The sequence below is a fragment of the Mustela lutreola genome, chromosome 16 (assembly GCF_030435805.1).
Source record: "Mustela lutreola isolate mMusLut2 chromosome 16, mMusLut2.pri, whole genome shotgun sequence".
Taxonomy (NCBI): domain Eukaryota; kingdom Metazoa; phylum Chordata; class Mammalia; order Carnivora; family Mustelidae; genus Mustela; species Mustela lutreola.
The window spans coordinates 55410017-55437434 of NC_081305.1; the positions used below are offsets into that span (position 1 = coordinate 55410017).

The 27418-nt window shown below is 56.1% G+C and overlaps 1 protein-coding gene across 2 annotated transcripts; it reads right to left on the bottom strand.

The window, feature by feature from the left end:
• PRR12 (proline rich 12) lies at positions 1 to 27257 on the bottom strand. 2 transcript variants are annotated; one of them, XM_059150804.1, is made up of 14 exons: positions 26689 to 27257; positions 25053 to 25165; positions 23941 to 24102; positions 20531 to 23856; positions 19334 to 20000; positions 16756 to 17147; positions 8091 to 8207; positions 7713 to 7846; positions 7004 to 7476; positions 3320 to 3445; positions 3114 to 3211; positions 1594 to 1740; positions 1402 to 1497; positions 1 to 978 (listed from the first exon to the last, which is right to left on the bottom strand). In XM_059150804.1, exons 1-14 carry the CDS (start codon positions 26772 to 26774, stop codon positions 832 to 834), a joined length of 6084 nt encoding a protein of 2027 aa, XP_059006787.1. In that variant the 5' UTR covers positions 26775 to 27257; the 3' UTR covers positions 1 to 831. The 2 variants fall into 2 exon arrangements, with proteins under 2 accessions (XP_059006787.1, XP_059006786.1); XM_059150803.1 differs by having other exon boundaries at positions 1 to 1035.
• Between the last annotated feature and the right edge of the window lie 161 nt (positions 27258 to 27418).

Genomic DNA, 27418 nt, shown 5'->3' on the forward strand with positions numbered 1-27418 from the left:
TAAAGTGTTTGCTGTTGGGTTTTCGTTTGGCTGGTTGTGTGTACACAGTGTATACAAGTTGAGTTGTACAGAAGCCCAAGAAAGAGCAAGAGACAAAGGGTGGTCGGGAGGTAGGAGCAGAGGGGTTGGGGGGAGGGGAGGGGAGAGGAGACGGATAAAAAATAGAACCACATCCAGACAACAAGGGGATGGGATGGTGGGGGAGGGGCAGACACAGACAATCGCAGTAGAAAAGGAGCAGGAGGGCCAAAGGGAGGGGACCCTTCTCCCCCCTCCACCTCCCCAGCCCTCCGCCCCAGGTATGTACAATAAATAAGATTAAAAATAATTAACAAGATGCGATTTCCCCCTCCCACCCAATGCCGAATGCCCTGGGGAGGCTATGGCCTTTAGCAAAGATCTTGGCCTATGAGGGGAGGATTGGGGGGGAGGGGGGTCCCCCAGCTCTCTGAAGCCACCCCGCTCCCCTCAACCATACATAGACTTTTCCTATACATTATGTACAAGGTGGAGGGGGCAGGGCTGTGGCCATGGAGAGAGGATTGGGGCAAGGTGGGGAGGGAAACCGTTACTAAATAGACATTTATACATATATATAAATAATTTCTCTGTACACCGGACAGTGGGAGGGTTGGGGGGGGAGTGGAGGGGGTGTGGGAGAGGGGAGGAGTCGAACTTTGAACCCTGCCCTGTGGGGGCAGCATGGACACACCCTGACCGATGACCCCCCTCTTCCCTGGCGACAGGGCCCAGGGGGTTAGCTCCTGAGGACACAGTTCTGTCCCAATTCTCCGTTCGTGGAAGAGGTGGCTCCCCCAGGCTGGGCGGGGGTCACCCACAGCGGCTGTGGGCCTGTGCTTGGGCCAGCAGGTCGCTGAAGGAGTCGAAGAGCTGTTCCAGCCACGGCTGGTTCCGCATGCACTGCTGGACCACCTCCTCCTGGCCCAGGTCCTCAGCACCGCCCTCGATGGCCAGGGTCTGCAGGGCGTTAGACAGGGAGCTGCGGCGGGCAGCCATTGGGGCCTGGAGGTCTAGCTGTTCCAGGGAAACGGGGGCTGGGAGCAAGACCCCTGGCTGGGTCTGAAGGAGGAGGGGTGGGGGCCAGGACGGTTGGGTCTCAGGGAGGATGGGCTGGGAACCTGGACTCCTGGGTCTGAGGGTGGAGGAGGGGGCTGGGGGCCTGGACTCCTGGGTCTGAGGGAGGAGGCGCTGGAGATCTAGCCTCCTGGGTTTGCGGAAAGAGGAGTCTGGGAGCCTGGACTCCTAGGTCTGAGGGAGGAGACGCTGGAGGTCTGGATTCCTGGGTCTGAGGGAGGAGGGGGCTGGGGTCCAGACCCCTGGGTCCAGAGCAGAGCCTGTGGGGCTGAACCCCAGGGCGTCGTGTACAGCGGGTGGGCTTACCTGGTCCCGGCAGCGCAGGAAAGTATGGTACTTATAGTGGTGGAGGGAGTGGTAGAGCGTGTAGTATCCCGACTTGTCCAGCTCCACCTTGAACTCCTGGACAGACGGAGCGGAGAAGCTTCACGCCACTGCCCAGGGCGGGGCAGCTCCTGTCACCAGGCGCCCGCGCCGCCCACCCACCCCCAGCCACACCTGGGCTCGGACCACGCTCCTCTTGAGTTTGCTGAGCGTCTTGCGGTTGTACGGCTCCCCCGCCGGCCGCAGCCGCACGGCCCCCTCCTCCGGGGAGCCCTCCCCACTCTGCTCCACTTGCAGTTGGGGGAACGTGTGCAGGGCGTCCTGTGGGAAGTCAAGTGGTTAGTGGGACATCCCCCGGACCCACACTCTCCAAATGCCCCACTCAATTCCACTCAGTTCTCAGCTGCCTCCATTTCTCTCAGGCTGCAGATCAGAAGACCCTCAGGAATCCTGGGTCTCTCATCTCAAAGGACAGAGGAGCTTAGGCCTATCTGGTGACCATGTACTGTGCTTTGGGGCCGAGCCCAGCTTCTCGGAGACCTCTAGTAGTCCACTCAGGGGGGTGCCTGGGTGGCTCAGTGGGTTAAAGCCTCTGCCTTCAGCTCAGGTCATGATCCCAGGGTCCTGGGATCGAGCCCCTCGTTGGCCTCTCTGCTCGGCGGGGAGCCTGCTTCCTCTCCTCTCTCTGCCTGCCTCTCTGCCTACTTGTGATCTCTGTCAAGTAAATAAATAAAATCTTAAAAAAAAAAAAAAATTCTACTCAGGATTCTCAGCCCCAGCCTCACATCCTACTCAGAATTTCGAGACACAGCCCAAAATCCAGAATCCCCAGTGCCAAGCGGACATTCCATCCCAGAATGTTAAAACCAGAGGAAGACTCCATCCCACCATTCCCAGACTTATCCTAATATTCCACCACAGAAATGTTAACCCTGGGATAACACCCTACCCAGACCTGTCAGAGCTGGACTAACTCTACATCCCAGAACTCTTGGTTACCCTGACATCCCACCCGGACTGCCAGAATCAGATTCATTATTTTTATCCCGTATCATCGGGGAGACTAACATGCCACCAAGAATTTTCTGAACCAATGGAGAATCCACCCCAGAATTCCCAGATCCAGACCGGGACCCATCCGGACATTTTAAGGCCAGACTAACACTCCATCCCAGAATTCTGTTGTGCTAACACTGTATACCCAAGTTCTCAGTCCCACACAACGCTCCCCATCAGAATTTTCAGAGTGGCCCGAATATTGTACCCCTGAATCTGAGGCCGTTCCAGAAAGGAAATCATACAGGTGACTTAACAGTGAGGCCTGAGATGCTAAGAATTCCACATGAGAAGAGAAGCCATCAGAATCCGCTTACTACTGTCTCCCAGCAAGGCCTTGGCCACCTGCTGTCCCCAAACCTTCCCTCCATAAACTCTGCTGGGCTTTCCCAGCTGCACACCCCCAACCTTTGCAAGTCTCTGGATCTCTCCCCAACAACCAAGCCCCAACCAAGCCCCCACCAAGGCCCCTCCATCTTGGTGGACAGAGACCACCTCCAGCTGGAGCCCGACCCTCAGCTTAGCGGCTGCTCCCTCCAGGGCCTGACGCTCTGCAGACCCCGTGGCTCACTCATACCCATCTCTCACGATTCCCACCGCTGGGCTCCAGACCCCTCCCACCCAGGCCCCACAGGCACCTGCAGGGCTGGGCTCAGTGACAGCCGCTTCAGGACTTTCTTCTTGTGCTCATTGAGGAGACCATCAATCTTCCGCATGGGTGGCAAGTACAGCTCGTCTGCAAGATCAGGAGGTGGCTTCAGGGGATCTGAAGCCCCATGGCGCACAGGGAGGGGGTGGGGCAGAGCGGGAGTGCCAGAACCTTCTTCCCCAGGCCTCGGCTCACCGTGCGTGTCCTCCAGGGCCTGGATCATGTCTGGGTCGAGGGCTGTGCTCACCAACATCTCCACGTAGCTGCGGTACATCTCCCGCATTGCTCGCGTCTTCAGCAGACGCCCAGGGACTGCCCGCTCTGGGGGAGAGGGGGGTGAGAATGAGATCCGAGCTCATGATTGGCCTTCATCGGAGGCCACCTGGGTAGCAATGTTCTACGTACCAGGGCCAGAGAGAAACCCCTGTTTTCAGGGAGCCCTGAGTCCCAGAGCGACACACTCTAAGGGTGGGCGTCACAGGCATGGATAGTAACCAGTTCGGCCTGGCCAGCCAGGGAAGGTCAGTTCAAGGTCAGACAGGAGCCAAATCTTGACTGATGGGGAAAAAAGCATTCCAGACCAGTGAACTTAATGTTTGACTAGTTCCGTGTGGCTTCAATAAAGTCTAAAGAAGCAGCATAATTGGTTTCCAAACCAGCGAAGCCACTCAGAGATCAGATCACAAAGGGCAAGACTGTGGGAGGAGGTTGGAAGTGAAGAGAATAGGGGCTTTTCGTAGTGGGTGCTAGGGAGCCATGGGAAAGTTGTGAGCAGGGGAGACGCAAGGGTTAAGTGTAGAAAGACCCCTCGAGGCCATGTAGGGGATGGATCAAAGGGATGAGACCAGAGACCAGAGGCCAGGATAATGGACATAAAAAAGGATGAAGACGTAGCAGGGTCGTAAGGACAAAATCCAGAGATGGAGAACAGGAGGACTGGAGGGCCAGAGCTGAGGACTTCCCAGCTGTGGAGGTGAGGGAGCAAAGGCTTGTGTGCCGGGAGATCTGGCCTGCTGACTGAGTAGCCAGTGGGGCTGAGATAGAGAAATTGGGACAAGAACTCAGTGGGATCCGGAGAGAGGAGGTTTGGGGGAGGCCTGGAGGGGGGCCAGTGGGAAGAAACTAGCAAGGCTCACTGGGAAGCTGAGCCTGCCAAGTGAGAGGTGAAGCAACAAGGCCAAGGTCAGGAGTGAGGGACACTTACATGAAACCCAAGAAGGAACATCGGGGAAAAAAGAGAAGCAGATGGCCCTGAATGGCCCTAAAATGTCCCTTAGGAAGAGGCGTGAGAAATGTCCATTTGACTCATCCACGCGGAGGGTCCTTGGTGACAGTCATTTCAGGAGCCAGAGTGAAACCCTGGCAGTGGCTGTCAAACTCCACCAGGCCTTAGCCCAAACCCTCCTATGGCTCTTGTGTCACTCCGGGTAAAGTCCTTCCAATGGGAGCACCAGGCTCCATGACTACTGTCCCTCCAAGATCTGGTCCTGTTCCTTCTCTGCCCTCACTTCTCACCCTCTCCTCTTACTCACTCGCTCCAGCCACTGGCCTCCTTCCTGATCCCCAGACACGCCCAGCCTGGGATGTTCGCTCTCCCAGTCACCCAACCCCAGCCCTGCTGCACTCGGATCTCTGCTCCAGTGTCATTTCCAGAAGCCTTCCCCAACTCCCTCATCCCCCTGAAAACAGCCCCCGCTATACCACCTGGATCTTCTGGACCAGAAATGCTTTTCTGAACTGCCTTTAAGCCTGGCCAGTCTTACCCTGACCATTTTTCTCATTGTTTTGTGCTCTGTTACATAACGTGTTTATCTGATGGCCTCCCCCAGCTAAGACTGCAAACTCCCATGAGGATACATGTTTTTGCTTATTCTGTTCACTGCTGGAACCTCCTCCATGGCATGAAGTAGGTACTCGATAAAGATGTGTAGAACAGGGCTCGGGAAGCCAAATGGGAGCGGACTAGAGGAGGTGAGAGAAGACAGTCACTGCAACGTCCTTCTAGAACATCTATGATGAGTTTAAGGAAGGAAAGAGTGTCAGTCTGGGACACACGGAGGATCCCTGCTCTCAGACAAGCAAGGAGGTTAGTTCTGCGGGCTTCTGGGCTAAGTGAAGCATGAGTCACACTCACTTGCTCCTGGTCCAATGGGCTGAGGCGAGACAGACCCAGACCCAGACCCATAGTGACCCTTGGCAGGGGAGCTGCTCCCATAAGAGGGTGGAGTTCAGCTCCTCCCCTTTCCAGCGCTCAGGAAACTCAGAGCTGTCCATGCATCTCCATACTGGGATTACTCACAACCGCTAAGGAGTAGAAACAACCCAGAAGTCCATCAACTAGTGCCTGGCGATACAGGGTGGTCTATCCATCCACACAGTGGGATCGTACTCAGTCACAAAAGGAATAAGGTCCTGACACACCTACCATGCGGATGAACCCCAAATATTAACACCAATTGAAAGATGCCAATCAAAAAACCTACACGTTATAGGATTTCCTTATGCATAATGTCCAGAAAGGGAGTGATAACCCATCGATACAGGGGTTCTTTGTGGGGTACTGAAAGTGTTCTAAAATTGACTGCCAAGATGGATGCCTAGGACTGTGCTAAAACCCACCGCATTGGGGCCCCTGGGTGGGTTGAGCCTCTGCCTTCAGCTCGGGTCGTGACCTCAGGGTCCTAGGATCAAGCCCCACATCATCTCATCAGGCTCTCTGCTCAGTAGGGAACCTGCTCCCCCCGCCCCCACCTGCTTCTCTGCCTACTTGTGATCTCTCTCTGTGTCAAATAAACAAATAAAATCTTAAAAAAAAAAAAAAAAAAACCACCACATTTTATGTTTTTAAGTAGGCAAACTATATGATGTGTCAATTCAACTTAAATTTGTAAATCGCTGAAGAAATAGGAAAGGGAAATTGAAGGCCAGAGAAAGACAGATCTGCAAATCTGGGCCTTTGCTAAATGCTCCCCCTTGCGGCACCCTCACGACATCCCCTTTAACTGCTTCCACCTGGCATGATCTGGCATCGCCATGCCCAATTAAAAGACTACATTTCCCAGACTCCCTTGCAGCTAGGTATGGCCATATGACCCGGATCTGCCCAATGGGACATGAGAGACAGCATATGTGCCATGCCCAGATCTGGCAACTTAAAAGAAAGGTCCCCCACCGCCCCCACCATCCCCCCCACCCCATTCCCTGACCCCTGACTCACTTCCCACTGATAGGCCTACAGCTTTGGGGCTGCTGGAGTGCCTCTGATCACGTGCTTGAGGACAGGAGGCAGGCGGGAGGCAGAGCAACAAGAGGAAAAGAAAGACCCTGGACAACTTAAGAGCCTCTTATTTTCCAAGAAACCAACACCTAAGTCGGGCTTTGACGGAAAGAGACCTCACTCATTTGACTGCCCGCACGCTTTAGTCTGTTACAACAGCTACTCTTGGAGCACCTGGGTGGCTTAGTCGGTTGGGCAAGGTTTGGCTGGGGTGGTGATCTCAGGGCATGAGATCAAAGCCCCAGCTCAGCGGGGAGCCTGCTTCTCTCTCTCTCCCTCTGCCCCTTCCCCTGCTCGTGCTCTCTCCCCCCTCAAATAAACAAACAAAATCTAAAAAAAATAAAAATTAAAAGGTTTAAAAATTACAGTATTTACTTTGTAGCCCTGCTATGATCATTGCACAAATTAATCCGTGTACAGAATTTAGAAAAGACACCCATTCCAGTTAGGCGTCATGTAACTGACAAATACCGCTATTATTTTAATTTACAAATTCTTGCTGCTGGAACCCTGTGGCCCGAACTCATCCACACCTCCTCCAGAGGCTGTGGATTCACTTCCTCAGGCCTCCCCACCCGCCTCGTGGCTCCCGAGGGCCTCACCGTCCTCGCTGGGTGCTCCCGGGGATGACTCCGAGTCCGAGGAGCTGCCTGGCGGACCCCCGCCCGCAGAGGCATTGCCCGCCGCCTCCTTCAGCCACTTCTTCCTCTTCTTGGGGGGCGGCTCGGCCTTCACCTTGGTGGGCCGGGCCTTGGGCAGCCGGGAGGTGGCGGGCTGTCCCGCAGTGAGGCTCCGCTCAGGCCGAGTCTGCCGTCCGCCTGCGCTCCGCTCTCCCCGGGCCGGCCGCTCCCCGCGTGTCACCCGCTCCTTCTCCTTTTCCTTCTCGAGGGGCCGTGGCGGGGAGGGCTTCTCAGGAGCAGGGGGCTCGGGCATGGGTGTCTCAGGCGTCTGCTCCGGGGGCTTCTCACATACTGTCTTATCAGCGGTCTCAGGCTTAGGAGGTGGTGCCGGGGCCTTGGGAGGCGGTGCCGAGCTGCCCCCAGCAGACGCGGGGCCCTTGGCCTGCCCTGAGCGTCTGGAAGGGAACACGGGAGGGAATGGTTGTAGTCCGCAGACCCTAAGAGACCCCAATGCTTCTCTTGAGATCCCCATCACAGTGAGCACAGAACCAGCTTCTCCTCCTGCCTCTGTCTGCCCCCCAACCCCAGACCTGGTTGCCTTTCTCTCTCTGGGCCTGTGTCCACTCTCCCTGTCTCTACCTCTTCTTGAACGTTCCATCCCCATGCCCATCGCCACCGCCCACCAGGGTACCTGACGGGCACTGGGGGCCGGTGCCAGGGTTTTCGGGCACAGACCCTCACATAATCCTTCTTGTTGACATTTTCCAGGAACTTGACATAAAGGCGCTGATACCGGTTTTTTGCGTCCCCAAAATATCCCAAATACTATGGAGGGAAAGAGGCACGTGAGGAAATCCTTCATCCATAGCAGCCAGACAGCCTGGCAACCCAATCCCTGAGACTTCCACCCCTTCCGCCCCACCATAACAGCCCTTCAGCCTCCTGGAGGTGGGGCCTCCCTTTGGGCCACCCCCTAGAGAAGTGGTGAATCCCAGACATGCATGACAGTGGGGCTGCCCCCCCCACCTCCCGGGCCTCTCCGAGTCCTCACTGCCCCCTCCAGGCTTACATTACTGGTGGCACAAAACTGCCGCTGCCCGTCCTTGATCTCTGGAGTGAATTTCTGCAGCAGGGCCTTCTGCACTCGCCAGATGGGGGGGGGCTCCCGCCCCGTCTGCAACGCCAGCTGAGGAGGGGTGCCAAGAGGCCAGCTAGGTCAGCCCTCCCTGCCCCCAATTCCTGGGCCCTACATTCTCCCTCGATAACCCCTTCGAGAAAAGGCACCATCGTCAACAGGTATCGCCACACACTGGCCAGCACCTGTCTTGGCCCTAGGATGGTCTCAGCCCTGGGGAGGCAGCTCGAGGCTGACCACGTCCTCCCCCACACCCCACACTGCTGCTTACCCTCAAACAAGGTGCTCCTTCTTGTGCTACAAAGTTTTAACTGTTACAACGTTACAGAAAGATGGCTTTTATAAAGGGACTTAAAGTAATGTCAATGCCTGTGCACCCAGCCACCATCTTCCAGACGCCATGCTGGCCCTGGGGTACAGTGGGGAATGAGACTGACTGCGTCTTTGACCGAGATCTTCTTCACAAAGACAACAAGACAGACAAGCAAATAAAACAGGGTAAGGTTGCGGCTTGTGCCAAGAAGAGACAGGTGACAGGTGACAGGTGACCTGCGGCCACTTAATTCATCCCCCTCTCCACGACAGGGCAAGACACAGTGATATGAGGCTCCCCCATCTCCACTCCACCTACACTCAGATGAATTCCCCACCCCGAAACTTTTGTGACCCCCCAGCTGGGTGCTGGAAACTGAAGGCTATGGGTCAGACCCAGCGTGTATAATCTGGGGAGAGTAAGTGGCATAGCAGGAGAGCCAGACATGGCACCAAAAAATGACAGCACAATAAGCACATGAATGGCAGATGCCCCTGCCCCTCCAGACACTGTGGAAGCCTAAAGGAAGGACCTCAAATGCAATCTGAATCCAATAATGCTTCCTGGAAAAGGTGACACCTAAGTGAGTCCTGGAAGGACAATGTCTTCTGTGAGCAGGCTGAGCAATGACACGGGACAGTGTGGAAAAGTGTGGGACGGGACGCCTCATAGCTCAGTTTGCTGAGTGACTGACTCTTGGTTTCAGCTCAGGTCATGATCTCAGGGTTGTGGGATCCAGCCCTGCATGGGGAATCCACACTTAGTGCAGGTCTGCTTCTCCTTTTCCCTCTGCTCCTCCCCCTGCTCACTTTCTCTCTCTCTCTCTCATAAATAAATACAACCTTAAAAAAAAAAAAAGATGCAGTGGGAAACACGCACTGGGTATTGTGATAGCCCACAGATGAACGGAAGTTAGTCCCTGTATTCAAAGAAATCACACTCAAGTGATAACAGGATTCAGATGATAATATCAATTGATTGGTCATGGCTCAGAACCAGCTCCAGCATAAGTGCTGCAATGAATTGATGATGTCTGCCCCGGGCAGGAGCTGTAACACTGGGGTCTGTTTGTCAGCTATCCACTGCCCACTCCTAGTTCGGGTCAGTGGTTTTCACATCCATTTTTGTGTGTGTGTCCACGATTTTGTGTGCCCCTCAGATCAACTTGGGTAGTGCCAAGAAGAGATGACAATAACCTGATGAGAATGAGGTCTAAAAGGGCTCTTGGGGGCGCCTGGGTGGCTCAGTCGTTAAGCATCTGCCTTCAGCTTAGGTCATGATTCCAGGCTCCTGGGATCGAGCCCCACATCAGGCTCCCTGCTCGGCGGGAAGCCTGCTTCTCCCTCTCTCACTCCCCCTGTTTGTGTTCCCTCTCTCGCTGTGTCTCTCTGTGTCAAATAAAATCTTAAAGAAAAAAATACACCAAAACTTCTCAAATAAATAAACAGGTAGATAGATAGAAGGGTTCTTGGCTTAAGTCACAAGAGGCAGGATGAGACAGGAATGCAGATGCCCTGGTCCCAAGTCCTTTTCTCCAGCTACCCTATGGTTCACAGTCCTCCCTCCTGGTCACCTTGGAGAGTCAGGTCAGAGGCCCAAGGGTTGGGCCACATGCTGCTGTGCTCCAAAACCTTCTAGGACCCCTAGTGCAGGCTCCACAGTCTGGCACAGTGAGGCTTTGCCTCAGTTCTCTTTCTCTTCTCTTGCCCCTGCCCCACAGGCCATCCGATCCCTCCAAATTCAGCAGATGAACCCCAGATTGTTGGATTCTCCAGGTTTTTGCATATGCAGTGCTCTCCGACCCCCACAAACGGGTGCCTTTTGCCTCTCAGTGTTAACATCATTGTCCCCATTCTAGTTCTCAGAAGCCGGCGAGAAAGCCATCAGAGCATCCCTCCCAGCCAGGGAAGACCACCCCGTCTCTTCCCCCTCCCCAATTGGCCTCCTCAAAGGCACTGATTCTCTACCTGGACTCAGGCCCCTTGGCTCACCACACCCCAACTGAGCTTGGTGGCTTTCTCAGAACCACTATTCCTCTCTGTGGTCATCACACTCAACCCCTGGCATCAGCCTTGCCTGATCTCCAAGCAGAGCCAGGCCCTCCTTCCCACCTCTCCTGGCGTCAATCCTATCACTGACCACACCCACTTCTCCTGCCCCCACCCCCACAGAAGCCACAGCTGATTGGAAGAGACCAGACCAGGCAGCCAATCAACAGGCAAATCACTAATCCTATCTTGGTCCCAAATGCTGGGCTGGACCAATCAGATTCTCTTCTGGGAATGTGAACTCTTAAGAAGCAAAGACAAGGACAGTAAGCAGCAGGACCGGAATGAGCCAGAAGTACCTAACAGGATGATAGTAAGAAAGCTTTGGGGCGCCTTGGTGGCTCAGTCATTAAGCATCTGACTCTTCATCTCAGCTTATGATCTCAGGGTTGTGAGTTCAAGCCTCACAGTGGGCTCCATGCCAGGTGTGGAGCCTACTTAAAAGAAAAGAGAGAGAGAGAAAGGAAGGAAGGAAGAAAGAAAAGCTTCATGCTCCATGAACAAGGGAATCGGTGTCACAGGACTGAGGTGGCAGACAGACTACCATCAGGCCTATACACCTCCCCAGCCACCACCCTGCTAGCCAGGGGCCCTAGCAGCTGCTGGAAAACCCAAAAGTGGACTTCCCAGCAGGTGCCCATTGATCTCACTCTGGCATGACCTTCCCAGGTTCAGCGTTCAGCACTCACAACGCAGCCACTCAACCCCTTGAACGCCGTGTTTTTGCTCACGACACAACCTTTGCACCCTGCTCCCTCCATCAGGACCACCTGCCCCCTACTTTTCTCCATCCAACAAACTCTTACAAGCTCAGCGTTTACACCCTCTTAAATCTTGAACAAGAACTGGAAGTTAATGTTATCAGTCCCACTTTATAGCTGGGGAAGCTGAAGCAGAGATGAGGGCTAGCCTTGTGCTAATTTGGCTGCCCCAAATATGTTCCATGAGTAAAAAATATACCCAAGATTTCAAAGGATTGATATGAAAAAAATGTAAAACATCTCGTTAGCTTTTTCTGCGTTGATTACATGCTAAAATGATTGTTCTAAATAAGCTGTGTTAGAGATAATACACTCCTGTGGCTAATCTCGCCGATTTTTAAACTTTTTTTAAATTCTTTTTCTTTTAGGAAGGCTCCACGCCCAAAGTGGGGTTTGAACACAGGACCCTGAGATCAAGAGTCACATGCTCTACCGACTGAGCCAGCCATGCATCCCTCCCTTTTTTTAAAGCAGGATACAAGAAAATTTAAAATGACGTATTCACGGGCGCTTGGGCGACTTGGTCAGTTGGGCGTCTGCCTTCAGCTCAGGTCATGATCTTAGAGTCAGTCCCAGGATCGAGCCCTGAGTTGGGGTCCCTGCTCAGTGGGGCACCTCCTTCTCCCTCTGCTCCTTACCGTGCTTGCGCTCTCTTTCAAATAAATAAAGAAAATCTTTTAAAAAAGAAATAAAAATAAGGGGCGCCTGGGTGGCTCAGTGGGTTAGGCCCCTGCCTTTGGCTCAGGTCATGATCCCAGGGTCCTGGGATCGAGCCCCGAATTGGGCTCTCTGCTCAGCAGGGAGCCTGCTTCCCCCTCTCTCTCCATCTGCCTCTCTGCCTACTTGTGATCTCTCTTTCTGTGTCAAATAAGTAAAATCTTATTAAAAAAATAAAAGACATAAAAAATAAAAATAAAATGATGTATACAGCCCATGACATTTCTAGTAGACTACCAGGTTCTGGAAAAAACTACGGCCCCTTGTTCATTTTCAGAGATCTTTAAAATAAGAATGCTTCCTAATTTTTAAAAGATCGGGGCGCCTGGGTGGCTGAGTTGGTTAAGGAACTGCCTTCAGCTCAGGTTATGATCCTGGAGTCCTGGGATCAAGCCCCACATCAGGCTCCCAGCTCAGCAGGGAGTCTGCTTCTCCAGCTGACCTCTCTCCTCTCATTCTCTCTCTCTCTCTCTCTCTCAAATAAATAAATAAATAATCTTTAAAAAAAAATAAAGGATCATAAAAACAGAACAAGAAGACATAGCAGTGGGGCGCCTGGGTGGCTCGGTGGGTTAAGCCACTGCCTTCGGCTCGGGTCATGATCTCAGGGTCCTGGGATCGAGTCCTGCATCAGGCTCTCTGCTCAGCAGGGAGCCTGCTTCCCTCCCTCTCTCTGCCTGCCTCTCCATCTACTTGTGATTTCTCTCCGTCAATAAATAAATAAAATCTTAAAAAAAAAAAAAAAAAAAAAAAAGAAGACATAGCAGAGACCCTGCACCCTGCAAAACCTAAAATATTTACTAGCTGGCCCTTTATAGAAAAAATGTGCCCAGCTTTGCAGAGGGAACTAAGCAAAGGGACACCTACTGGGTGCCACCCAGGGTTCCATGGAGCTTTAAGGCCTGGATTCTCCAGTTACCTGAAGGAGGTACTAACGAGATCACCTCTATCACCAAATCCAGTCAGGGAGGGTCGACACCAGCCTAGCCCAAAAGTGGCAGAGAATGAACCAGTCAGGTTAAGGCCAAAGCTGGGCTCTCAGCAACGATGCCGCCAGCCTGCCCTGACTCCAAGCACACCAACGGGTCTCCAATGTCTGCAGAAGTGATTCAGTCCTGGGGCTGTGTGTCCCCCCATTGTAAAGCACACTCATGTTGTATTTTAAGCATCTGAGTCCTTGCCCGGCCTCATGCCAGCTGGGAGGTGGTGTCAGATGGCTGTGGCTCCAATCCCAGCTCGGCACCCGCCAGCTGACTGAGTCCCTCTCCAAATGTGAATTTCCTCATCTGTAAAAGCCCTGCTCTTTCGGCCCAGTGCTGGACTCCCTGTCACATGTGCCACTGCCATTGTCAATGTTGGCCAGAATGTACACAGAGAAAGGTTGAGTCTGGTGCTGAGAGCCCAGGCTCCTGGGGCCAACAGAACCAGTGTGGATCCCGGGCCATGAATGTCTAGGAAGGCTACTGTGGCACTCTGCGCCTCAGTTTCCTTCCCTATAAAATGGGAAGAGTAATCCCTATCATGGGAGGTGATTATAAAGATAAAACTTGAGGGTGCCTTGGGGTTAGGCATCTGCCTTCTGCCCAGGTGATGATCCCAGAGTCTTGGGATCGAGCCCCACATCAGGCTCCCTCCTCAGTGGGAAGTCTGCTTCTCCCTCTCCCTCTGCCCCTCCCCCTGCTCATGCTTGCGCCCTCTCTCCCAAATAAATAAATAAAATCTTAAAAAATAATAATAAGTAAATAAAGAGAAAACCCAGAGACAGCAGTGAACATCGCACAACAATGTGAATACACTTTATGGCACTGAATGGTACCACTTAAACAATGGTTAGAATGATAAATTTCATGATATGTAAAGGTTACCACAATTACAGTAAAAAAAAGGAGGGGTACCTGGCTGGCTCAGTCCTTATGGCACATGACTCTTTTTTTTTTTTTTAAAGATTTTACTTATTTACTTGACAGACCATAAGTAGGCAGAGAGGCAGGCAGAGAGAGAGGGAAGCAGGCTCCCCACCAAGCGGAGAACCCAGGCTCAGGGCACGTGACTCTTGACTAAGGGTCATGAGTTCTAGCCCCACTTTGGGCATTAAGCTCGGTTTTTAAAAAAATTTTAACTAAGTTGAGGCGCCTGGGTGGCTCATTAGGTTAACCCTCTGCCTTCGGCTCGGGTCATGATCTCAGGGTCCTGGGATCGAGCCCCACATTGGGCTTTCTGCACAGCAGGGAGCCTGCCTCTCTGCCTACTTGTGATCTCTCTCTGTCTCGAATGAATAAATAAAATCTTTAAAAAAATTTTTTTTTAACTAAGTTAAAAATATGAAGAACAAGAGGCACCTGGGTGGCTCAGTGGGTTAAGCCTCTGCCTTCAGCTCAGGTCACGGTCCTGAAGTCCTAGGATCAAGCCCAGCCTCAGGCACCCTGCTCAGTGGGGAGCCTGCCTCTCCCTCTCCCTCTGCTTGTGCACTCTGTCAAATAAGTACATAAAATGTCTTAAAAGAAAAATTAAGAACAAAATTCCTAGTTCTGACTGTGATCTGTCTCAAACCCTGTCCTAAGGAGTTGGCAACTGTCCCTCTCACTGCTGTTCATTCAGTATCTTCCTTGCTTATCCCAGCCGAAGATCAAATCAGCTTCAGAAGTCATGAAGTTAATGTGAAGCAATGTGGGGCGCCTGGGTGGCTCAGCTGGTTGAGCGTCTGACTCTTGGTTTTGTCTCAGGTCAAGACAATCTCAGGGTGGAAAGCATGAGGACAGCATAGGGTTCTACGCTCAGAACAGAGTCTGCTTGAGATTCTCTTTTTCTGTCTACCTCTCCCTCTGTGCCCTCTCTCTCCTTCTGTCTCTAAAACAAATAAATAGGGGTGCCTGGGTGGCTCAGTGGGTTAAACCTCTGCCTTCAGCTTGGGTCATGATCTCAGGGTCCTGGGATCAAGTCCCACATCAGGCTCTCTGCTCAGTGGGGAGACCTGCTTCCCCCTCTCTCTCTGCCTGCCTCTCTGCCTACTTGTGATCTCTGTCAAATAAATAAATACAGGGGCGCCTGGGTGGCTCAGTGGGTTAAGCCGCTGCCTTCAGCTCAGATCATGATCTCAGGGTCCTGGGATCGAGTCCCGCATCGGGCTCTCTGCTCGGCAGGGAGCCTGCTTCCTCCTCTCTCTCTCTGCCTGCCTCTCCATCTACTTGTGATCTCTCTCTGTCAAATAAATAAATAAAATCTTTAAAAAATAAATAAATAAATACAAATCTTAAAAAAAAAAACTAATAAATACATTGTTTCCCCCCAAAATGAAATAATGTACACAAGACATAACGGCATTGAGAAGGACTGGGAGAGATAAAAAAAGGAAGGAGCAGGGAATTCTGGAATTGCTGGCTGGTTTGCGAACGTGACCAATCACTCTGACATTTGGCTTTGTAATTCCCTAATATACCTTTCATCAATGTTCTTTTGGGTGAAGCAACCACCATGCTAAAAAAAAAAAAAAAAGAAAGAAAGACAAGGTACGGAAGACAGAACATGACATCTGGAATTGGTGGGATAAGGCAGGGGACAGAATGTGCCAGAACAGAGAGAGAGAAGGACTAGCCAGGAGGGGACGATGCTGGAAGCTGAGGGATGGGTACATACAGTCCCGTTACTCTAGTGGCTCTACTTCTTCTACAATTAGATGGTGTAAAAATCATACAGCAGAAGACATATTAAGTTCACCTCATAGAACATAGGAAGCAGCAAAGCATAACAACTGTTAACCTGATAATGAATTCGTCCCACAATACCTCCATCTTAAGAAGCTACACCAGAGAGTAAATTAAACTTGATAATGTACCTTAAGGGCCAAACATATTCCTGGCCCCCGTTGTCAATACTCAGTCTGTGACACTAACGGGAAGAAAGCCCGTCGTCTCTCGGGTTACCATCAAGGTGATGATGGCTTGCTGACCCACCAAGGACTTGTTCAGCCTCATGTCCCAAGAGAAGCCTTACATGAGCATCTCATGTCACCCACCCTAGTCAAGCACCTATGCTATGAATCCTCTGATCCAAAATCTCCCTGTCCAATGAACCAAGTATAGCAGTGGTCAGCAAACTTTTTCCATAACGGAGCAGATAAGAAAGATTTTTGGTGTGGTGGGTCAACTAAGCTCTGCCTCAGCTATCTCAATTTGCCATTGTATGGGGAAAGCAGCCCTAGGGGATTTTAAATGCATGGGCATAGGTTGTATGCCAATAAAACTTTATTCATAACAACAGGCAGGGACCTGGATTTGGCTCCTGGAGTCCACAGTTGGCCAAGCCCTGAAGTAGAGTCAATGGAAGCAGGAAATGGGCCAATCTGCAAAGAGTGTCTTAAGATGTGGCCTCACAGTCCCAAATCATTGGCTATGTGTGTGTGTATTCACAGGAACATTTTGTTACTGCCTCACGTTTCCACCATTATGCTATACGTTGCAAAGCAGCCTGGCTCTCTTGGCTTTTACAATTAAATTAGAACCTTCACTGAGACCAGCACCTGTCTGCATTCTTCCTTATTGGTACCCCAGCGCCCAGAATGTCTGCAATAAACATTAACAATTACTTTTTCCCATTTCCAAGACCTCTCCTCCCCAATCTCAAAGCCCCACGCAGCGGCTGCAAGCTCCAGACCCCATCAGCCTGGGAATTCAGGACGGCCCCCGCTGAGCCTGTCATCTAGCAGGCGCTCCGTCACCGCTCTGGGGCCAAATCCCACGGGCCTAGCTTTCAGATGCACTCACCTTGAGAGACGGGATGTCCTCGGCGCGGATGACGAACTCGTCGCGCTCCCGGAAGATGCCCTCCCCGCCGCTCTCGCCAGCCTCCTCGTCAGTCTCCCCACACACTGCCGCCGTCTCCTGCTTCTTGGCTAAGTGCAGGGGCCGTGCATCGGGAGGCTCGGGCTCCTCGGGGGACGGGGCAGCGGGCTCCTCCGGCGCGACGGCCGGCGGGGGCGGCGGTGGGGCGGGCGGCGATGGCAGGGGCGGCGGGGGCGGCGAGCTGGGTACTGGGGCCACCAGAGGGGGCGGCGAGGGCAGGGCTGGCGGCGGGGGTGGTGGGGGCGGCGGAGGCGGCTGCGGCGTCGGGGCAGGAGGCGGCGAGGGCGGGGGCTTCTCCTCCAGCAGCGGGGGCTCTGTGGGCGAAAGGGGCATCAGGGCAAACCCCCGGGCGCGGGGAGACCCCCTCCACCTCCAGTGCATGCGCGGGTCCCTCAGGTCTGCAGTCAGTGTCAGTCAATGTCAATCAGTGCCTGCTGTCAGCTCTTTCAGGCTCCTCTCTTCCCCAGGGTCCCAGCAACCCTCTTCCTGCTGTGTGCTCCCATACCCCTTCTGATCAACCCAAGTTCTTCACCTAACACCCGAACACCCATCGCTGCTCCAAATCCCACTCATCTCCACTTCTTACTCTTCTGCTGTTGCCCTTTGTCCAGTCAAAGCCTGTATCTGTCTCTCCCTTTCTTTGAAGACTTTGCTTTTAAATCTGTACACCCGGGCGCCTGGGTGGCTCAGTGGGTTAAGCCGCTGCCTTCGGCTCAGGTCATGATCTCAGGGTCCTGGGATCGAGTCCCGCATCGGGCTCTCTGCTCAGCAGGGAGCCTGCTTCCTCCTCTCTCTCTCTGCCTGCCTCTCTGCCTACTTGTAATCTCTCTCTGTCAAATAAATAAATAAATCTTTAAAAAATAAATAAATAAATAAATAAATAAATCTGTACACCCAACATGGACTCGAACGAAAGACCCCAAGATCAAGAACAGCATGCTTCACTGACTGAGCCAGCAGGGCACCAAGGCCCTCCCCTCCCCGACTTTTCATACCCACTTCTGCCCCCAGATAGCCAGAGAAAGCCCAGGTTCCCTTCTTTCTCCAACTTCCTACTAAGCCTTCCCACCTGGAAATGAACATCTGTCCCTCCCCATCTTTTCCTGGCTTCCACATACTCCCCCACTTCTGTCCCTTTGGGTAGTTAATACCATTACCCCATGTCCCTCCATCAAAATCAGTCATCCTTTGTCGGACCACCAACCCTTCCTCATCCCTCAACTGTCTCCTACCCCAGTCTATCTACCCCTTGTCTCCCCTAGTCCCTACAAACTCCTTGCCCTGCCCTGACACAGCTCCTAGTTCCTGAATGCCATTCACCATCTGCAGCACCTCTCCTCTTGTCCCTGAATGTCCCTCTCTATGCCAACAGCTCCTCAACTCCCCCAAAGCTTTTCCACTCTGCAGAAGTCCCTCCCTGAGGACCCCTTCCCAGCTCCCACGCTAATTCAGAGTCCCTGAATTTTCACCCTGTTGCCTCTTTTAGTCCTGAAACACCTCTTAGTTGCCTCAAAGCCCTTGCTGGCTCTCACCTCCCATTTTTTTACCTTCCCTCCCAATTCTCCAATCATTCCTTCTGTGCCTCTACCTCCCCGTGTCTGCTCAGGAGTCTTGTCCTTCCTCCATCCAAAATTTTCCTTGCCCTTTCCTTGAACTGCTCTCTACTAGGGATCATTACTGCCCATTATAGCCCTGACTCCCCATGGGTTTTTCTAATGTCACCCTCTGACGCCTTAAAATCCCTAAAACTGCTTCTTCTCCGTCACTGTGTCCTTAGCCAAAAGCCTTCCTGACCCTTCCAAGGTTCTCACCCCCCAGGGCTCACTTCCATTTCAGCAAATTCTGACACTGCTCAGAAGGCCCCGGTAGTTATCTACACTTCGGCCTCCCATCATCTTGTTCCCTTGCTCCCCGTTTCCCACCTTCCTACAACCCCGGAGAAGTCCCCTCATGCCTCTGAGCCCTCAAGCCTCCTCACTGTCCTAAACATCCTTCTCCGAATCAATGCCTCCATTTCCCCCCATCCAAAGCACCTTAAAATTTGTCCAAAGCCTCTCTCAGGATAGACCACCATCCAGACCTTGCACACACCCCCAGCCTTTTCCTCTCACCGCCCCTCAAGACCCAATTAATCAACGTTCCAGTCTCCCCCTACCACTCCCACAGACATTCTTCTGTCTTTTACCATGCGTCTCTAAATCCTAGCTCCTTCTCAGGCCCCATATCCCCTGGCTGTCTTCAGAACCTCTCAGTACCCTTACACCTCCCTGTCCCCATCACTTAAAACCTGCTGTCTCCCAGCATTCTCCAATGCCCACCTTGGGGCACCTAAAGCCCACTTAGCATCATGGACAGGTCAGAAAATTAGTCCTTTCTTGCACCAACTGTATGCCCTCAATTTGTGAACTCGCAAATCTACTTCATCTACAGCGTAACTGATGCCTCTTACACAGTGCGCGACCTGCACAACCCACCCCCAAACCATCTTCCCAGAGCTCACCGGGTGTGCCATTGCTGCTGGCACTAGGGAGCCCCGGGAGTGGGGGAGGCCCTGGCACCGCAGCCTCAGCTGCCAAGGAGGGCACATCTGGGGTGGAAGTGTCCTTAGGCCCAGCGAGGGGTGGGTCATCGAGCGCAGAGATGGCCGAGGAGATGCTCTCCTGCAGGTCCCGGTTCTTGGCCACCGAGTCTTCTTCATCAGAGGAGAAGGAGGGCAGCGTCTCCAGGTTCCGCTTCAGCTCCTCATCTAGCCGCTTACAGGGTGAAGGGCAGCCCAGCCCCAGCCCCTCGCTCTCGGCCGCCTCCAGCGCGCCCCCCAGCCCGAAGGCGCCGGAGGGCGGGGGGTGTGGCACAGTGGGGGCGGTAGGAGGCTGAGGCTGCAGGCCACGGGTGGGCACGGAGGGCGGCACGCTCTTGGGGGGGCTGAGCGGGGGTGTCAGGCCGGCCTGGTAGAGTGGCGGATGACGCTTGCCGGACTTGAGGAAGTCCAGGAAGGAGGCCATGAATCCGGACTTCATCTCTGGCTGCTTCTCCTCCACCTCCTTGATCTTGGCCTCAATCTTCTCCCGGGTCAGGCTGGAATCCAGGCTGTTGTGGTCAGCGCCGGATATAGCGTCGCCTGAGGAGGCTCCCAGACCCTCGCCGGCCTTGGGCACAGACAGCTTGATCTAGGTATCAGGGCAGTGGGGAGTCAGGGTCCACAAGTCTGGGGCCCCAAGTCCCCTCCCTGCTCAGAGGCTGAGGTGCAGGCTCCCAACACTTCCTTAAGGCCTAGATCACTTTCCCACTTTCAGCCCGTAAAACCCTATAATCAAAGCCCCCAGACCCCTTCTCTCAGGTTCCAGAATGACAGGACTGGCATTCCTCCCTCAGCATTCACTGACCCCTCTTAGCCTCCACCCCAGGAATCCAGTCTCGAGACCCTCCTCCCACGAGACCCAGGAATCCAGAAACCCCCTATCATGGCTCCTTCAAGACCCAGAACCTAAGAACCCAAGCTTCAATCCCCTATGTTTCCCTTTAGACCCTGAAGTCTCAATTCTCAGATTTCTCTGATGGTGGAAGCCTAGAATCCAAACCCTCAGATTCATTGCCTCCGAGGCTCAGGAATATAAACCCCAGCCCCCACCACACCCAACTGCAGTCCCAAGCCTTTGCCTTCTCCAACCTTAGCCATCTGAACCCCAGTCCTTCTCACCTTAAGTGGCTTTAGGGGCTCCAGCCGCGTGCCCCCCGCCTCCTCAGCCTTCCTGCCCCGACCACGGCCCCGGCCCCGAGGTTTCTTGGCCCCATCAGTGGGCGTGGAGACTGAGGCTGGCCCAGCAGTGGCGGGGACCTCCAGTGGGCGGATCCGGGGCCTCCCCCGGGGCCGGGGTGGGCCATCACGCTTAGCCTTTGTGGGCTTGCGGCCACGGCGCCTGGGGCCATCCGGGCCTGGGTTGGGTGGACAGAAGTCGATGTCGCCCAGGGGTGAGAGGGCTGGGCGGGAGCGGCAGCTGGACACCAGGTCGGGCAGGCGTCGAGGGTTCAGACGGATGTCAGCAGGCACATCGGCCTTGTCCTCATCCGCCTCAAACTCGTACTCCTGGGCGTACAGCTTCTTGGGTGTCTGGAAGGGCGGGTCACGGCGCCGCAGCAGGTGGAAGGAGGATGTCTTGAGCAGCTTCTTTGGCTTGGTAGAGCAGAAGATGGGCGAGGTGAGGCCTCCCTTGGGCTCCGAGGCAGGTGGCGGCGGTGGCGGTGGCGGTGGCGGTGGCGGCGGCGGGGCCGCCTGGTGGGGCCCGCTCTGGATCAGGCCCAGAGGCTCGGCGTTGACCGTGGAGGGCAACTCAGGTGGCTTGCTGGGGTCCAGGCCCAGGCCTGGCGTCTCGGGCCCAGCTCCAGACGCCCGACCAGGGCAGTAGGGCCCATAAGGATCATAGGCTGGGGGGCCTGGAGGCTGCCCAGTTCCCGCCTTGGGATCGCCCTCGTCCTCGGGTGGCCCAGCCTTGCCATAGTCGTCCGCTGCCCCTCCGCCGAACATCTCTTCCATGGTGGGGAAGAAGCTGCGCTCCTCATCTTGGAGCAAGGAGTCAGGAAAACAGATGGACGTGAGTGGCACAAAGCGGGGGGCCTTGGTGCCCTGCGGGCTGGGGCTGCGGTAGGCACCAGAGGGATCCTTGCCCTCGGTATTAGGTGGGCCCACACCAGTGTCACCAGGCCCCGGGGGCAGTGGCTCCAGGGCCCCAAGCAATTCCTGCATGGTGCCTGGTGGCTCCAGACTCTCCTCGGGTCGCAGGCGGGGGCTGGGGGCACCAGGCTCCAGGCCGTGGCTGCGGAGATGGGCCTCGAGCTGGAGGGGCATGGGTGGAGGAGGCGGGGGCGGCGGCGGGGGCGGCTGGGGTGCTCCGTCGCGGGTGGCTGACTCCAGGAGATGAACACCAACTTTGGGGGCGCTGGGAGAGGGGCTGGGGGCATGGCTGAGGACTGAGGGGAGCAGCTGTGGGGGCGGAGGTGGGGGCAGCACCAGTGGGAGGTCAGGGCCCCCAGCCTCCAGGAGGAGGCCATGGGGTGTGGGCTGGGCAGGCTGAGCTGTGGGAGGTGGGGGTGGTGGGCTCTTTTGGAGGAAGGCCCCCAGCTCCTTGGCACCTGCCCCATAGTGAACAACTGAGGTGGCCAGCCCCTCTGGGGTCTCGCCGCCCCGTTCTGGCCCTTTCTTCTTCTCCTTCAGCCTCCCCAGGCCCAGCTCCAGGGCTGCCGTGGTACCCTCATCAAGGCTGCCACTGCTGCGGATAACGCTCTGTAGATGATACCTCTGGGGGTCTTCCTTAGCCAGCTCGTAGGGTGTGCCCGGTGGGCCCCCGGCCCCACCACTACCCCCAAGTCCCTTGGAGGCATCTGCCGCCCCATCTTCCCCCACCAAGCCGTCTGCCCCTGAGGTCCGCGGGGGGCTAGGAGCCTGCAGGAGATGCTGGATGAGGAATTCCTCATCTTCCGTGCGCTCGGCAGGAGGGCCGCCGGGCCCTGCCAGCAGCTCCGAGCCATCCCCCTTGCCTTTGTAGCCCCCTGCTCCAGCTGCATAGCTGCCGGCTCCTGGGGGTGCCAGGAACGGGGCTGACGCCAGGACGGAACTCAGGTATTTGCCGGGGGCCCCCGGAGAGCCGACTCCGGGCGGGCGGCCAGGGGCCGGCGGCGACTGCAGCGGGCGGATGATGTGAGAAGGGCTGGCCTCCCCACCACCCCCCAGAGAGCTGGGCCCCCAGCCACCTCCGTGACCCGAGAGCGCAGGGGAATGGCCAGTGCTGTAGCTGAGCGAGGGGCTGGCCGTGGGCAGCCCCTGGGAGTGGGCAGCTGGCCCTGGGTATGGCTCACCCTGAACACCATAGAGCTGCCCCTGCAGCTGATCTGGGGAGTAGCTCTGGCACGTGGCTAGGCCAGGAGGTGGGGGGCCACTGGGAGGCTGCGGGGGCCCCCCTGAGTAGCTCGGGCCTTTGCTCAAGTCCTGGGCTTGACCCCCTCCAAACCCTTGCCCATAGGCCTGGGGTCCTAACAGCCCTTGGGGCTGACCAGGAGAATAGGCTTGGCCACCTGCCCCACCAGCCCCAGAGGCCTTCCCAGTGGCATAGGCGGCTGCTGGCCCACCCAGACTCTGGCATTTGGGTGTGGCCGTCGAACGGGGTGGTGGGGGTCTGTTGGCACCGCCCGCAGCCGCTCCATAGCCACCTTTGCCCGTCTTGTAACCGGGCGACTGAATGATGGGGCGGTAACCTCCACCGCCACCCCCTGCCCCACCTCCTCCAGCTGCCTCCGGGCCCGCAGCCCGGCCTGATGCTCCAGCCGCCGCTCCACTGGGCCCGGCCTTGCTAGGCTCCCCAGCACCAGGAGAGGGCTCCCCACCGCCCAGGGGGCTGCAGGCCAGGTTAGCCCTGTGGCCCATGGAGGGATAGCTGCCTCCACAGCTCAGATAGTGCTGGAGGGCATGTGCTGGGGGCGGGGGTGGCGGGGGCTGGGCACTGGCCGGCCGCTGGTAGTGCTTGATGACGGTGTCCTGGCGGGGCAGGGCCCGCTCGGGTGGCGGGGGGCCTGGGGCAGCACCCGAGAAGTTGTACAGCTGTGGGGAGGACTGTTCGGCGGCGGCGGCGGCGGCAGCAGAAGAGGAAGCCAGCAGGTTGAACTGAGTCGGGAGGTGGCGGGGAGGTGGCGGGGGGTCTGGGGGGCCGGGACGGTACGGAGGGGTCTGGGCCGGGCCAAGACCAGCGGGCCCCAGGACACCGCCCCCCGCCAGGCGCTCGAAGCCCAGCGAGGATGGCACTGTGGGTGCCTGCGAGGGCTTCAGGTGCAACACGTCATGAGGGGACAGGAGCCCATTAGCTGGGGGGCTGAATGGGGGGTCTTGGAGGCTGAGGGATGAGGGCACTGGGAAGGGGCGGCTGCCGAAGGAAGCCGGGTGCTGGTAGGCCGACAGGGCAGAGGAGGATGGAAAGGTGCTGGAACCCGGCAGGGCGCCTGAAATGAAGAGCTCCGTGGGGCCCGGCGTGTGCATGGCTGGGGACGATGGAGAAGACCACAGGTCAGGGCAGACCACATGCCAGCCCCACCCTAGCACTCCTGGGCCGGCGCTAGGCTTACCTGTTTGCCAGGAAGGACTGCGGAACTGGGAGAGGAGAGAGGAGGCAGAGGGGCCAGGCTGGGGGCCCCGGGACTCCAGGGCCGAGATGAGGTTCATGACGGAGGCGTCGGGCCCTGCTGAGCCCGCGTGGTGGAGGCCAGTGTCGAAGAGTCCAGAGAGGCCTGGCCAAGGACAAGGGGGCAGAGTCAGCTAAGTGGCAGAGTTGAAAGGGAAAAGGAAAAGGCCAAAAGCAAGTTAGGTCAGGGAAAAGGACTGGAGAAAGCAAAGAGGGAGATTCAAAGAGAATCAAGTGAACACAGCCAAACTAAGGAGACAGGGCTGAGGACAACAAAGAGGAAAAGGGAGCCAATCAGCAGGATGAAGTATACCCCAGTCACTAGGGCAGGGAGCCCAGGAGAGGAAAGGTAGGCAAAGGACGGGGGCAGGGGAGACACAAAAGGATTTGGGCAATTCTAGCAAGGAAGGGGAAGGTATGGGGTAACCAAGGCCACTTAGAAGCACTGGGAGGACAGGCCAAAAGGAGTTGATTAAAAGTGGAAGGATCCCAGAAAAAAAGGGGCAAGAATAAAGGGAAGGAACCAACCAGGAAAGTTAAGGATCAAATCGGACAATATAATCTCCTTGTTGGTTCAGCTAGAAAGGAGGGAACCAATCAGAAGCCCTAGAGGTAGGTCTACACAGGGAAGAATAAGGTGGTGGGCAAACCCAGGAACAAAAGGGAAGGTCCAAAGACTTAGAGCCATTCAGGAAGAGAAGGAATCAGGAAGAACGAATTCACAGGATCAAGGAGTCAAAACACGGGCAAACCCAGAGGGAAAGGACTGAGGGTGGGATAGAGAGGAGGAAAAGCCTGGAAGAGAAGGTGGGATTTGGGGGCTGAGGGGACGGGGCCAATTGGAGCGAAAGAGGCGGGGCCAGAGACAAGGGTGGACGAATCCAGCGTGATATTGAGCAGGGACCAGCAGCCTCAGAGGCAACCAATCAGAGGAAAGGTAGCAAGGGGCGGGCCGGGACACAGGGCACGGCCAATTAGGAGGGGTGGAACTTTCAGCAGCCAACCAGCTGCCTCGGAGGGAGGGCCAGCCCAGGCGGGGCAGGACGGGGGCCGTACCTGCCGGGTGGTGGTTGGTGGCATAGCTTTGCAGTGGGTGGGGGGCCGCGTAGGCCTGGCGGTGTAAGATGTCGGTCTCGGGGTGCGAGGTCCTGGAGCTGCCATAGACCAAGCTGGGAGGAAGGGAGAGATGTTAGGGTGTCCTCCAAAGCTGCCCTAGAAGGGAACTCAGCAAATCCCCCGGGGTGAGGGGGGAAATCTTCCAGCTGACTGGGGGTTATCCTAAGGAACCTTGGGCCCTAAAGGAAAAAAGACAAGGGAATCGGGGTACCCAACGAAAAGAGCCATGAAACATTCCCCAATAAATAAAGCCCAGATAGTCTCACGTTTACAAACACAGCCATGCACAGAGACGAGACAAACAGAAAAGGGTGAAGAGTCAGAGGAAGCACCTCAAGTTAAGAATGTGAAAGGCATGGACCTCCTACCGAGCCCACCACCCCCTGGATGACACGAGGCCCTGGGGCCAACCTGAGAGGTGCATGAGGACGCCCACTCTACTGCACACACGTGGGAACACATGGCCCTGAACTTCATGGGGTGATGCAAACAGAGTTGGGAGAAGGTAGATTGTTCTCCAAACGGCTCGGATGCGGGGTGGGGAAGGGATAGGACTAGGGGAAAGTACCAGGTACAAGTGCGAACAAGAACAACGTCCATCCCCAGGGGTTGAGGTTCAAATGTATGGCCCCTTGCAAACCCAGGTATGTGTGCAAACGACGATCCAGCTCACTCGTGGGGAAGGAAACATACAGAGCGCTAAGTCCCAAATGGAAAATCCTAACACATGCGGGATCTTGCCCAACCACGCTGGGTAACCCAGGGGGCGGGGGGCTGGGGACAAGTGAAGAGTGAGGGCAGAACATACACATCAGGAAAGGGGCTGATTCGCAGGTGAGCAGGCTACCAACTAAGCACGAACAGGGCCCACGCTCACACACACAACCACACACCACGGAAACATCTGAATCTTCCCATGCTACGGCCCCGATTCATGGCTCAGACTCGAGAGGTCAAATACTCCACTCCTCGCCATCTACTAGGATTCTCTGCCTTTGGGGGTGGGGGAGCTAAAGGGGGCGTGTCTCAGATTCCAGGACCCCCCCTTACACACACAGAACCCCAGCTTGGAAAGGGGGCGGGGCCCTGTGCCCACTCTGCGCGCGGAATTTCGGTGGGGGGAGGCCGAGTGGCGCGGCCTCGCGCAGTCCCGGAACAATAGGACGGGAGGGGGGGCGCCCCCCAGGTCTGCGTTCTAATTCTCCTTTCCATCCCACCTTAGCAAGAGCAGAGCCTGGGGCGCAGGGGGTAGGAATCAGCAAGCCGGGAATCCAAGGATGGGGGGAAATCCAGGCCTTGCTTCGCGAGTCCCTCCCACCTTCCCCGGGCCTTTCCGTCCGAAATTGTTTTGCACCCCCATTTTCCCGCTGCATCTCTCCCTTTGCATGCCGGAGCTGGCTTGGCGGAGTTTGCAATTTGCAAACTGGGGCGGCGGCGTTGTTGCAAACCGAGGAAGGCCGCTCCCTTGCAAGCCGGAGGGGAGTTTGCGATGCACGCGTCGCCAGGCGGGCCAGGCCCGGCCCGGCTGGGCCCCCACCCCTTGGCCCCTTCCTCCAGGCCACCCTCGGCTCCTTACCTAGCTTTCGCTGACCTCTCGTAACTCCATCCCGCCCCGGCGCCGAGCGGGTCCCCGAAGCCGGCGCTGGGGTAGTTCCTGTCCATGAATTGGCCGCGGTGGAAATTGGGGGGAGGGGGAGGGAGGGAGGGAGGGAGGGGGCGCGCGCGCGCTCTCCTCCGCCGCCGCTCCCTCCGCTGCTGCTTTTTTTTCCTCTCTCTCTCTCTCTCTCTCTCTCTTTTTCTTTGCAGCCGCCGAAGGCCCGGGAAGGCCCCGGGCTGGGGAGGGAGGGGGCAGGGGCGGAGGGGCGGGCAAGGGAGGGGGGTGCAGCCGCCGAGCCAAGGAGGGGGAAGGGGGGTTCCCCCTGGAGGGAAAGGGGGGTAGGAGGGACCCCGCTGTCTCCGCCTTTGCCCCGGCGCTTGCAAGAGAGAAGGGAGGGCGCGCGCTCAGGAGGGGGCGTCCCGGGCGGCCCCGGGGTGGGTGCGGGCGCTGGGTGCTCGCTCTCTCGCCGCCGCCGCCGCCGCCTCCTCCTCCTCTGCGCTCACGGTGCAGCCATCTTTGCACAAGGCGGCTGGGGGAGGGGGGAGGGGAAGGGGGGGCGGGCGGCGGGGTGTCTGGCTGCGCTCCGCTTCCTCCCACAATCCCGTGCAAATGCAAAAAAAAAAAAAAGAGAGAGAGAGAGAGCGCTAGATACTAAGCGCTAGCAGGGCCTGGGGGTGTAGGGCGCAGCGTTTGTACAGAAAGCCAACTC